This window comes from Buteo buteo, chromosome 18 (genome assembly GCF_964188355.1).
Source record: "Buteo buteo chromosome 18, bButBut1.hap1.1, whole genome shotgun sequence".
Lineage (NCBI taxonomy): Eukaryota > Metazoa > Chordata > Aves > Accipitriformes > Accipitridae > Buteo > Buteo buteo.
Genome location: NC_134188.1, coordinates 27,520,456 through 27,534,099, shown reverse-complemented (window position 1 = coordinate 27,534,099; position 13,644 = coordinate 27,520,456). Strand labels below are relative to the sequence as shown.

The following is a 13,644-nucleotide window of genomic DNA, read 5'->3' as shown; positions in this document are numbered from 1 at the left end:
AAAGATAATATGTAAACTGTATTTTAAAACACAGTGGGTAGTTGATCCCTTAAATAAATCACTTGACTTAGATGCTGAATTTGTGTAAGGGAGAGTGTTTACTAACTGAATGACGTGTGCTGTCTCCTCCTAGGAGTGTGGTTTTTCTCTTTGCTCGGACCCACGCTCTGAGAACTGTAACTGTCACCATTGCTCTTCATTTATTTATATTAATAGCATGAAAAAAAATGCCTTTTTTTTTTAAATGATATTTTGGAACTCCTCATTCTTTCAGTTTATACCTTCAGTAAGGGATGTGAGTGCTCCTAGTCCGCTCCAGTGCAAAGCCAAATCTGTCAGCTCAGAGTTGAGAAAGGGCTAAAAAAAATCACGCAGATATGAAGCAAAGCCCTGGGAATGCTGTGAATGGGCATTGCAGCCACAGCGCTGCAGAGTTTTGGGTTCCTGAATATTTGTGCAGGAACTGGAGGAGATGTGCAGGTCTGCTCTGGGTGCAAGAGGTGTTTGGGCTTTAAAATGCCCACACACATCTCCTGCAGACCAAAGCCCCTTGCCCTGCCATGCAACCCAGTGCTTAGGGTGCTAGAACCACTTTTGGATTGACAGCACTGGAAAAGCAAGCCCTTGTGCACAACAGTCATGGAAGAGGCTCTCTGGGTGCAAAATAACAGGGCTACATGTGTTCAAGCGGTGCCATTCGGTGCCGAAAATTGGTCAGTGCTTTGTATGTGCTGTAACCCCAATTAGATCCCTGCTCCGCGCACTGGCACCAGAGGCTGAGAAGAGCAGGGTTTCTGAAAAACAGCCTGGAATGCCGCGGAAAGGCTGGGAGGGAGGATGATAACATGGGGCGAGGTTTTAATTACAGACATGCTGGTTCCAGGCAGAGAGGAAACAATTTCCACTGGGTCCATTCAGGCTGAGCCTGGCCCTCTTCCCTCCCAGCGCAGATGTGTGGGCTCCATTAAAACAACATTTTTCAGCCGGATGGGATGTAAAGGAGGTGAAAGCATCATTTTAGTCCCAGGAGGGCTGCGAGCCTGTTGCTGACGAGATACGGTGGGGTTCTGGCTCTTAGGAACCCTATCTGTGCTGTTCTTCAGTGGCTATCGCTTCTGGGCCATATTTGTGGAGGAGGTTTCTTTTGTACTTGTTCCTGTTGCCTTCCTCTCTGCTCCACTGATTTATCTGCGAGCCATGACGTCTCTCAGACTAGAGGAAGGGCTCTTTTGGGGCAAATGCCATTTCAGCAAAGGACCTAGCACACCGACCTACTGGTAGGGGCTTCCTGGAGGAACAGGGACAGAGAATTGCTGTCACATTGGTGTGATGAGCTGCTGAGCTTGTTCCTGCCCTCCAAAACTCATCCTTGTGAGTTTTCCTTCCTCACATCACGTGCAGGCGCCTACACTGACCTTTTGTGACTCGTCCCACCACAGCAGGTGAGGGAAGACTGGAGGCATCTGTCTGACCAGCCCCTCAAAGGAGGACTATTACCAGCAGTAGACCAAGATGAATGAAGAGTTCCCCCCTCTCTGGGACTTGTTCCAGCACTCCACCACCCTCCGAGGGGAAGATTTTCCAGCCCAAACCTCTAAGGGCCATTTCCCCTTGTGACAGTGTCTGTCACTCTTGAAGAGTCGGATTTCATCATCTTCATAATTGCCTGTCAGACAGCGTAGGCAGCAATTAGATCATCTCGTAGTCTTCTCCGTGAGACTAAACAAGCCCAGCTTCCTCAAACTTTCCTAGTAAGCTGTGTTCCTCATCTTGGTTGGGTAGTTCTGCATTGGATCCCCTACGCATCCTCCTTGAACTGGGAGGCTCAAACCAGGGCACTGCGGTGCTGGTGCCACCTCACCGGTGGTGAGCAGAAGTGGGAGCAACTTCCCTCGGTCTGCTGGCGACGCTTCTCTTAATGCCACCCAGTAGTTTAACTTACTCACAGTGAAGGTACCCTGTTGGCTCGTTCAACCTCATGTCCTCCATAACCCCAGGTCCTTCTTGGCAAGGTTATTAGCATGCTAATGTGAAGCCTCGTTCTTCTAGTTGGAACTACAACGCGCTGCAATCGCTCTTTTCTGTCTTCTTTTGGCTGAAATGGTACTTGGAGCCTGAATTCATTATGATGTTCTTCGTTTCTTAACGCAGATGTGCAGAGCTTTGCTAAATGCTGCTGAGCAGCTGCCAGAGGTGACTTAAGAGGTAGCAGAAACCTACAGCTGAGTGTAGCAAACCCTGCCTGCGGCTCAGGCAGTGTGTTCAGGCTCCAGCAGTGGATGCACACATCTACGTTAAACCAAACTAACATAATTAAATGGTGTCAGTGGTAGGGTTTACCTACCTAAATGTGGCAATTTGGCCTTTAAACTTGTAAAGACTTAAGGGACTATGCTGGGATTGAAATGGGCTTTAGGAAGACAAGGCAAAATTATAGCCCAGCACGTATTGCTGCAGGCTTTTAACCTTTTTCTGCGGGGCTGAATATGCAATGAGGTCCCCTTGTCAGCAAAAGGGCTTTGTGCCTCTTAAATTTAAGTAAATATTTTTTTTAATTTATTGCTTTGGGCATTTCTTTGTGGTGTCTACACTTAATTGCATTATACTATAGATCTCCAGTGTGCAGGCTATGTACTGCAACAGAAAGCTTAATGTTGGTTAGTGAAGGATGTGGGAGATACTTTAATTTTTGAACCTGGCTGTGTTCCCTCTGGAGCAGGACTATAAACGCAAGTCTGTGTAGCAAATTTTTTCTTCCTTAGTTCTGGAGAAGGCTCTCTGGTTCATAACTACCATGGAAACAGCATTTTAAAACAGTCATTTGCACATCAAGTGAAGACCTGACACTATCGGAGGGCCACTTGAAGGGACATCAGAGCAAAAGCTTAAATGTATTGAAGTTGAGCTAAGGAAGCTTTTGGTGGTGGCATGAGCAAAGACTTCAGAGGGACCCTCTTTCCTTCCTTTCTTTCCTCTTTCTTTTTTTACTAACAGCATGTCTGAATCCCTCCAGGTCCCTTTTGTTATGGCTCTTTGAATCCCTAAGCAGAACTTGGACATGGGTCATATCTGAGTCCAAGGATTTGCTCTCCAAAACCTACATGGGAGCTTCACTCCTGGACAGAATAGGTGGGGCAGTTGCCAGAGCAGAGTTTGTGGCTGATGAATGATGCTGGATTTGAGTGGTGGGGAGGAGGGTGAGTCTTTGACCTCATCCTTGCTGTACCAGAGGATTTGCATGGAGATAAAGTTAACCCCAATCCAAGTCAACCTAGTGATGTTTTTTCTAAAAATCCAGTGGAAAAAGTTTTAAACCAGGTCAGGCCTGAAGTTTCAGAAGTTGCAAGAAGGATTCTGGGATTTGGCTAAGTCTCTCCTGGTGTGGTGGGGCCTGGGTGTCCTTCTGCATTTCTGGCCAGGGAAGGTAGTGGACTGTGTCTGTCTTTAGAATAGAGTAGAATCATTACGTTTGGAAAAGACCTTCTTATGTCTTGTTGCGGTTTTGCTGTAATGTGCTTTAATGACTCTTGAATCCAGCTCCAGGACAGTTTTACTGGGAAGCGTATTGCTATTTAAATGCAAATTTGACATTTGAGACCCACCGCTAGGCACAAGGGACAGTGTCTCTTACCGTGCTGCTGCTGTGAATAATGGTCTGCTTCATCTGCTGCTCCTGTTCATAAAGCTTTCATTGTCCGCTGGCTTTATGAAAGCGATGAGGAGAGGCAGGATGCTGAGCTGAATCCGCTCTCTGAAATACAGGGTTGGAAAGCCTGATAACTGAGAGTGGGGAGGATACCTGGAGAGAGGAGAGGAGGGAAGAAAAATCAGCTTCAGCAGGAGGATGAAGGCTACCTCTTTGCCTGTTGGTTGGAGAGGTGGTGGGGGAAGAGCGCTGCAATCCCAGAAGTGAAGGTGGGGAGTGAATGCGGGTTTCTCTGTTCCTAGAGCAGCGCCGTGACCACTAGGCTATAGGAAAAACATTTGGCTTCCATGCTTTTGTGCTGCTGAGCCTTGACGAGGTGGCAGCTCTTCTGCATGTGCGCAGGGAAACTGGGGAATTCACTGGTGAGGGCTGGTCTAGAGGAACCAAAGCAGCTGGTTTGGAGGTACGTGCTTTGGAGATATACCTGTAGAGTGTCACCTATACCTCAGTACTGCTCTAACCCTGCTTCAGTCCCTGCTGTGATCCTCCAGCACATCAGGACATTGCTGCTGCCTCTCGCCAAGGTGGGATCACAGAGCCATGGAACGGCCCGTAGCTTACTTAGAGCTTTAAGGTAAACAGAAAGACCAGGAGAAGGGAACCCACTGAGCCAAAAAACCCCACAGGCATCCTTCAGGCTGGGCAGACCAACCCTTCGGTCAGTTGAAGGTGAGAAAGTCAAAAGGAGGCAGTTCCTCTAGCCAGCCCTGTTTTGGGAAGTCCTGAGCCCAACTCCTGACAGCGTCCACTGTTGCAGGATTGGACCTTCTCTACAGCCCATTGGAATAAAAGACACCGTCTCCGATAAGTACAGGAGACCTAATTTCTTCTGTCACCTTGTCCCTCCACAAAGAGTTTGTGTCTTTATTATATAGTACAGCTGTGCACAGCAACATTAATTTTCCTCCCCTGTCCTTGATACTATCTCTATATTGTGTTTATTAGTCTATAAACATGTGGGACAGCATTGGATCTATTGTTTAGGCAAACACCACCACATGTGGCGATACTTTTCCTCTTGTTCTTAGGGAATATTTTTCAGGAAACACAAGCCCTGGTCCTGTATGATTATTTTTTTTCCAACATAACATTGTTGCTGTGTTTGACATAATTGCCTGATCCCTCTTTGCAGAGTTAATTTCCCATGAGGGATCAAAGCAGAAACACTGGGTTTTGTTCCAGAGTGACTTGTGCTTTTTGCTGCCTATCTCTCGTCTGTGCAGCAGCAATGGCAAGACCCATTTTCTAAAGTTTTGTCTAATCCTAGTGAAGTTGCTATGGTGTTCAATCTCTTCTTAATCTCTCCTTCACACTTATCTTTCAGGTTTTTATATAATCGAATGGGATATTGGAGTGACTGGTCCATTCCAATACTTGTAACAACAGCTGCTGGCTTTACGTACATTACAGTGTTATTGGTGAGTAGAATAAAATACCATTTCCTAGAGGTTTGTGTGTTTGTTTTAAAAAGGGCATGAACTTCTCAGTCCACCTACGACTTGAGCAATTTTCCTTTCAAAAGTGATTCCCCCCCCCTTAGCCTTAAGTTGCCTAAAATAAATGGAAAGTGAAAAATGCATAGCCTGTGACCTCACATGATCAAGAGCAAAACCAGAGACCCTGATACTGGTGGTGCAGTTGGCCTGAGGAGGAACACAGCTCTTGTTCCCCTTAGTATGGCCCAGTTCCCATTTCGGCGTATCTGCCAGTCACAAATGCAAATTGTTTCCCTGCATCCCTGGGTGCTGGGACCTCCGAGGCCGTGTCCATTCTGGCCCCACGCAGACACTGCTTCCCGCAGTCCTGGGAGCCGGGGACCCATGGACCAACCTCTCAAGTCCCTGCCTCTTGGAGGTCAAAGTCTTTCCTTCCACGTTCTCGGCTTTGGAAAGGCTCTGTACAACTGAGCCAGTGGTGTCTGCTGGACCATCCTCACCCCAGCCCTGCTTTCTGCCCCAGCCTGTTTGGTTATCCTTTTTGGATGGTGAAGTGTTCCTGCGTGTCCAAACAATTAAAGGTTGTGATGTGCCTGTGTCTGACTCTTGATTTCTTCCTCCCAGATACTAGCACTATGTCACATAGCTGTGGGACAGCAAATGAACCTGCACTGGCTTCACAAGGTAAATGGCTCTTCTCAGCTTGGAAGTGAGCAGGATCTCAGTGAAGCGGGAGTCTAAGGAGCGGGTGGTGTGGGTGGCACTCACTGCCACAGTCTTTTTGGGAAGAGCATAAATCATAGATGTCTGTGATGCACGTGGCCTCATCTCAGGACTGAGCAGATTGCACAGTAGGAGCAGTCAAAGCCCGGGGACGAAGACCTTGGTGAAATGTTTTGGGGGTCCCTGCTGACAGAGGGCCAACTTTTGGAGACTGAGAAACACCGTGTCATTAGAGTGGCTTGACTTTGGTCTGGGCTCAGCGTGGTAGTCCGTTACGAGCCCTCGGGTGCTCCTCTCTGTGCTGAACCCAGCCCTGAGGAAGGGCTGAGCAGAAGCGAAGCTGTTCGGGTTGTTCTCGGAGGACCCGACTGGAAAAGCCTTGGGAGAAGATGAAGGTGTTAAAACTGGGGGTGTGCAATGTGCAGGTTGGGGTTTGCTGGAACCCAAGGAGGTCCTGGTTTGTATGTAAAGCAGTTTTTCAAACTGCTGTGAAATGTAAGAGAAGATGCAGATCTGGTGCTTGGAGCGCAGAAGGGGAGAGGAAGGGTATGTAGCAAGCTGCGGGGAGAGACAGTGCCAAAGAAAATGGCTTGGCAGGATTCAATTGTAACTGGCAATCTGCTAATAGGTAATTAAGGGACCAGTCCTGAATCTACTGATACACAGCTCCTCCCGAAATTGGTTGTTCTGCATGTGACAAGGTGTCGCAGGATCAGAGCCTGAACAGATGTACCACCCCCCAGGACAGGGAGAGCACAGACCCCCTCCCTGTCTCTTTTTCTTTTTTCTTCCTAGAAAAGATAGAAATTATGTTTTCTTGGGAGGAGGGGATGCAATCCAAAGAGGAGGCGGGGACCGTCTGACTGCTGCTGGAAAATAAATTGTTGATTCTTGAGTCTAACATATGTTTCTTCATTGGGGCAAATGGAATTTTTCAGACATGCTCCAGGTGGCTGATGGGTTTGGATGAGTAAGTCCAGAAGAGGAATGTGTTGGTGGAGATCAGTTAGTTCTTGCCTACAGAAACCCACCCTTCCTTCCCTTCTTCCAAAAAAGTCCACCGATCATCACAACTCAGATGTGGTGCTCTGTCTCTTCCCCACACCTCCCTCAGTTTTCTAAGGAGGTTGAGATAAGAGACTGGAATAAGTTAATATTCTTTGCTGTAACCGTGCTGAATTACCTTCAAATATAGATTAAAGCATGTGGGAAAGGCTGGTATGTGCAAACTGCACAGTTCCTTCCAATTTCCTCCTGTAATCCTGCAAAAAGAACTGAGGATTGTAAGCCAAGTTGGAGATGCATGAGAGAGGGTAAAAAGCAATAAATTGGAGGTGATGGGAGGAGGAAATGATGGAATGGAGATACACTTGTGTCCTGACACCGCTGTGCTGCACAGGGCAGCGACATCAAGGGGAATTAGGGCTGCACTGAAGAAATCTAGTTGACAAAGTCGTCTGTTGCTGCTGAATTTGGAGTTCAGCTTTGCGGGATATAAAATGGATGAAAAGTAGATTCAATCTGGGTTTTGTACTGATGTTACGCTCTGGCAGGTGGCCCAGGGGTCTGACCACACGATGGGGGAGCAGAACGAGTACCGCGTGCAAGGCCCCATGGCAAAGCGCCATTGTCCACGTGCATTGCTTTGTGCTGTATTACCCCAGAGTCCTTAATGAGGAAATCTCTTGAAATAGCATGGATTGCCACTGTAGGTTGCTGGGGAGTGTCTTTTAAATAGGCGAGCAAACCCTGTCCTGCCTTGGATGTGCAGAAATGGGTTGGTTAGGGTTAGAAGGTGGGTTGAATGCAGCCTCTTGGCTCGGGGCTTCTATTCAACCTGGGGCAGCTGGACCTCTTGGCCCCTTCTGCTGCCCCATGTACTTTGTTCACGCTCTGCAAAAGTTGGAGGCTCAGGGTGAGCCACTGCTGTCCTATGGACACCTCTTGTGCTGTTGGCAGGTCTGTCTGGGCATCTAGGAGAGGAACAGCGGGTGGGAACTGAGGCTAAACTAGAGAGAGAAATCCTGTCCTTATGTCCAAAAGTGTCTTCTGTAAATGTTGGGAATGCGGCGTTTTATGTGCTCGTCTAAGGTATTAAGTAAAGATGAAATTGGTCTAGCGATGTCCTGTGCATCTTAGATGATCAGTTCATTGCTGTGTATCAGTTGGCCTTTTCTGCCCAAGTCTCCCACGCAGATTTCAGATCTAGACAGTACAGGAGATCGAGGCGTAGAGTAGCAGCATCCTTTGAATCCGGCAGGTGTGTGGAACAGCAGAGACTGAGAAACCAGATGAAGAGGCGGAGAATTGTGAACTATTTTTTGATAGACAGCCCAGATTTTAAGTCTTTACAGCTGGAGTTATTTCTATGGCAGTTTTTGATGTTTTGAACTTTTTACCTTCAAAACAGAAGTGATGTTTTCTTTTTGACTGCTCTCCTCAGACTTCTGAGTGCTTCCACGTGGAGGGAGAGGGAGGCTGGGGGAAGGTGGCTGATGGACTGGGCCTTGGTCTGCCATCTCAGTTCAGCCGCTGTCTCATCCAGAGCCTCTTCTCAAGCTGCAATATCTGCTATAACTGCTCTGTTAATGTGAATTGGACGCTGACTGGACGGTTGTTGCCGTTTCAGACCCAGCTGAAGTCACATTCATGCACAAAGTTGTGCTTGACCCATCTCAAGATGACTCCTTGGTGATGGGGATGCACAGCCTTGCTTGCACACATGTCTAGCCTTTATGGAAGTGCAGTGTCCATTCTGTTGGATGTGTTCAAGGTTTATGACTGAACAGAAGCGTTGGACAGTCAAGTTAAGCAAAGTCCGCCAACCTCCCATAGCACTGGTGCATCACAGGCTGTTGCAGCAGGGCTGGGGAGTCTGGGATCACCTCCTGAAGTTGCCTGGCAGAACCCCATTTCTATTTAAGCTGGTTTTGATCAAGTTTGTTGGCAAAGCAAATCACCTGATCTTCCCATACCATTGGTCGCTACGTGAAGAAAGAGATCATCCATGAGATGTGCCCTCCTGGGCCTGTTTAGACCAGTGTTGTATCTCCAGTGGTGGAAAAGGGGAGGTTATGCTGGGACAGCACACAAGCCCAACCTCTTTCCTTGTGGGTCCTAAGGCTAGTTGGTTTTGTCCTTTTATTATGTATAAAGGTTTTCTCTCTCCGTTTCCCAGTCTATAAAACTTACATGATAATGATAAGCTCCAGTATGTAAATACTCTCATATTTGTTGCAGATTGGCCTGATGACGACCTTGATAACTACTGTGGTGACCATGTCATCAATAGCACAGCTTTGGGACGATGAATGGGAGATGGTATTTATTTCACTGCAAGTAAGTTGTCTGCAAGGATGCTTCTCTGGGTGGGGAAAGGGGCCAGTGCAGCTACATGTCATGGACTTTGTGTCTTTCTACTGTATAAAATCCTGTCTTGACATTTGTCATTCCCAATATTGAAATCTTGGCAATGAGAAAATTTGCAGCACAACTCCTGTGGAGTCCTTGAGGCCACTATATCACTTTGTCTCCATCTCCTGGGCTCTTTCCCTTAAACTCAAACCAAGGCTTGGCTGCAGAGTTTGAGGTGGAAAATACTGAGGCTGGGTCTGACTCATAGTTGCTGGAGGGAGAGGGCAATTCCTCCTCTTGGTGTGGCTTCATGCTCTTCCCAGCCCTATGGGAGGAGTACTCTAGGTTTGTTTTTATATTACACATAAATTTTTATATATATCTAAAAAAAGAATGCAACTTCCGTACTCTAGTCCTGTTTTAAGAAAGATTTGTGGTATACTGCAGGGCTATGTAAATATTAGAGGAAAATAGTTACAAACTGTTAATTTCTTGATAGAACTCTTCCTCAAAAAGGGGTCCAAAAAATATTTTGCCCATGAAAGGCCTGAGAGGTTTTACTGGTGATCACTGCTGTATATTTGGGAGTATGCAAATACACAGGGGAAAAAATAGCATTCACACAAGTGACTAACATTTCTCAGAAGTGCTTCCCTGTTCTTGTTTTTTAAAGATTTAGGCAGGCAATTGGAGAACAGAAGCATGACTCAGAGGATCCACCTCAAGCTTTCTCTCACGGTGACACACCATGGTGATACACAGTCCAGTGTGTTCATAGAATCATAGAATAGTTTGGGTTGGAAGGGACCTTTCAAGGTCATCTAGTCCAATCCCCTGCCATGGGCAGGGACATCTTCAACCAGACCAGGTTGCTCAGAGCCCCGTCCAACCTGACGTGGAATGTTCCAGGGATGGGGCATCGACCACCGCTCTGGGCAACCTGGGACAGGGTTTCACCACTCTCAGCGTAAAAAATGTCTTCCTTATATCTAGTCTGAATCTATCCTCTTTTAGTTTAAAACTGTTACCCCTTGTCCTATCACTACAGGCCCTACTAAAAAGTTTGTCCCCATCTTTCTTATAAGCCCCCTTAAGGTACTGGAAGGCTGCTATAAGGTCTCCCCAGAGCCTTCTCTTCTCCAGGCTGAACAACCCCAACTCTCTCAGCCTTTCCTCATAGCAGAGGTGTCTGGTGTTCCAGACCAACAGGTCCCTGTCTCTCCTGTGCTGAGGACCCCAGAGCTGGACGCAGAACTGCAGGTGGGGTCTCACCAGAGCGGAGCAGAGGGGCAGAATCCCCTCCCTCGACCTGCTGGTGATGCAGCCCAGCACACGGTTGGCTTTCTGGGCTGCGAGCACACATTGCTGGGTCATGTCCGACTTTTCATCCACCAGTATTCCCAAGCCCTTCTCCGCAAGGCTGCTCTCCATCCCTTCATCCCCCAACCTGTATGGATACCAGGGCTTGCCCTGACCCATGTGCAGGTCCTTGCACTTGGCCTTGTTGAACCTCATTAGGTTCACCTTGGCCCACTTCTCGAGCTTGTCCAGGTCCACCTGGATGGCATCTTGTCCGTGTGAACTGTACCACTCGACTTGGTGTTGTCTGCAAACTTGCTGAGGGTGCATTCAATCCCACTGTCTGTGTCATTGATAAAGATATTAAACAGTACTGGTCCCAGAATGGACCCCTGAGGGACACCACTCGTCACTGATCTCCATCCAGACATTGAGCCGTTGACCAGTGTTCCAACTGGATGACAAGAAATTTAAAACTTGGTGCCACCAAGAGCCTTACTTCAATTTGCATAGTGTCTAAGGAGCCCTTTTCCAAATATCTGTGTTATTGGGTGAACTCTTCCCCAAGAAGGGGTTTAGAGCTTTCTTGCTTTGCCCTCATAGTGGCCTGAGTGCCAAAGACAATGTTAGGGTTTGGAAGAAGAGATGGCCAAAACAGATGCAGGAGCCTGATGTAGGAATGGTGTGAAGTCCAGCTGGAAACAGAGTGGTCTGATGCACCGTGCAGCCTGCAAGGTCAATGAATTTGTGAAGTGCTGGGGCGTTTGTCATCGTTTTTTCTCTCCTGTTCTTCCGTCCTGCAGGCCACAGCCCCTTTCTTGCACATAGGAGCACTTGCGGCAGTCACGGCCCTGTCGTGGTTGATAGCGGGGCAGTTTGCACGAACGGAGAAAGCCAGTGAGTACCATTCGTGTCCTTGCGTGGTGGTCGGGGGCCGATGGGTGGTGGTTGGCGCGTTGGGTGCTCCCATTGGGAACCGCTTGGCAGGTGGTGGTTCCTTCCCTGGGCTTAGTAGCCTCCAGCTCAGCCACGTTGGGGAGGTGGATGCTCTCCTGGAATAACCTGGCCGAAACCAGAGTGGGTGTATATGGTCTGGGGATGCAACTAGATCCCACGGCTGCCGCTTTGTGGTCAAAAGCGCGCCAGAGTTGGAGGTAAAAGGGCTATTTTCAATGAAGCAATGAATAAAAGCATCTGGATTTCCATCAGTCTGCTTTAGAAAACATAAATGTACCCTCTGTAGCTAACGTGCCATGTTCTGCTCTGGATCTTATAAGCACTTCCCCCTAGACCCATCTCCTTGGCTTTTGTTCACCTGTGTTTCTAGAAGGATCTGGCTTTTGAAAGCCTTCATGGACTTGCTGCTTGTGATGCAGTAGCACCTCGAGGGTTCAGTAGAGATCTGGTCCCCAGAAGGGTCGGTGCTTCTTTAAACACATGTTGAGACGTGGTCAGAGGTCTAAAGAAGTAGAGTGGTGAAGGATACGCTGAACCCAGCATCTTCTCATTGATGGTCCTGTCCACTGGAATAAGTGCACTCTTCCGTGCATCTCCCCTGTCCCACCGTGTTGCCAGGGGCTCTCCCAGGCCTAAGCTGTTCCTCTAGGTTTTCTTGTGAAATAATTTGATCCTCCTGTGCCCTCAGAAGTGTTTTTCTTCAGAGCATCCACGGATGTTCTCAGACATTTGTGCCAGTTCCAGAAAAATTATTTTAATTGGTATTTAACCTGCAGCAAAATACAAGCCCTGGAAGGATTTGGCAGCGCTTGCAAAAGACTTCCAAGAAGTGGGAGTTAAGAATGAGGAAACGGTATCTGAGGATGGAAAGATTTTGATATCCAGAGAGATTTTTCAAAGAAAGAATTGCTCTGCCTTAATTTATAAATATGCCAATAAAGCTGTACCTGATTCTTCTTAAATATGTTCTAGCATGTAATTAGGCTGCCAGCCGAGGGAGGATTTATGGTTACGCCTAGAGCAGAGACTGCATGTGCTCCTTGTGAATTCCTCATGATTTTTCTCTTGCAGCTGAGTTCCCTGAAAATGGATTTTTTGTTTGTTTGTTTTTAATAAGCCAGGAAGCTGGTTTCCTTCTCTCTTTCTGCTCCTGGGTTGGGTTTTTTGTTTTGTTTGTTTTTTTTAAGGAAAAACATTAATCTCTTCTGTACCATTGGATCTTAAAGTTATTTCAGGGTCATTTTACTTGTGAAAGGTATCATACCTGGAGGAGTTTACAGACTTTTTGGTACAGATATGTTTGACGTGGTGGTGTTAAAAATGGAAGAGAAGAACTAAAAACTCTGTGAGAACTGACAGTTGCTTGTAATGGCAAAATAAGATTTCACTCACTAATAATAATCTTTTGGAAATAACTGGTGCAGCTGCAGTCATTGGTGCAACAATCTGTTCTTGTCATTCTTGAGGCATGTGACAATCTTCAGCAACTGGCTTTTTTACTGAGCAAATTTACACTTTATTTTTTTGTTGTTCCCCCATGCTACTTTTTCCAAACCTGGAGAACAGAAGTTTCTTGAAAAGCTGCAGTGTTTTAAAAAGTAGTAGCTTGTTTTCAAAGCTTGCTTCTCAGGTCAGGTAGAAAACATTGGACTCAAAGCAGCCCTGGAAGCCTTGAGTAGCAAACAGCAGTGTGAGAAACATGCTCTTCTAGGAGCCCAAACTAGGCTGGAGTGGTCACTAAGAGTAGGAGGAATGGAGAAGGAAGGCTTGCGTCGAAATGTTGTCGTTGGCAGTGTCATGTTGTAGAAAGTGGGAGATTTATCTGTCCTGCTTGCTTAGCTTGGGTGGTCACCAGGAGAGCTGCTTCCATACAGACCATCTAACCTCAAATTGAACGGTTTGTATTTTGCTTGTATTCCATGCGTGTATTTCATTTCAGGTTTTTTATGCGTGGTCTCAGTTCCCACATATGCGTGGCTGGGTGGGGTTTTCAGCTCCATTTTAACATGGTCTGTGACCCATGCTGGGGCATCCTTTCCTTGCGGGTACAGTCCAACGATAAAAATATTTGGAAGCCCCCACATCTCACACGGTGCTTGCCTGTAGTCTGAACCTGAGCTGTTTAATCCCTAAACTGTGGCACCAGGAAAGAAGGGACCAGATTCTTTG

At 47.1% G+C, this 13,644-nt stretch overlaps 1 protein-coding gene across 2 annotated transcripts in view; it reads left to right on the top strand.

The window, feature by feature from the left end:
* Positions 1-13,644, top strand: part of GDPD5 (glycerophosphodiester phosphodiesterase domain containing 5) — a 168,390-nt gene that overhangs the window by 119,762 nt on the left and 34,984 nt on the right. For both annotated transcript variants that reach the window (XM_075050253.1, XM_075050255.1), the window contains exons 4-7: positions 5,031-5,124; positions 5,767-5,826; positions 9,106-9,204; positions 11,322-11,415. In XM_075050253.1, coding sequence (XP_074906354.1) covers positions 5,031-5,124; positions 5,767-5,826; positions 9,106-9,204; positions 11,322-11,415 — 347 coding nt within the window. The remainder of the gene's footprint in view (positions 1-5,030; positions 5,125-5,766; positions 5,827-9,105; positions 9,205-11,321; positions 11,416-13,644) is intronic.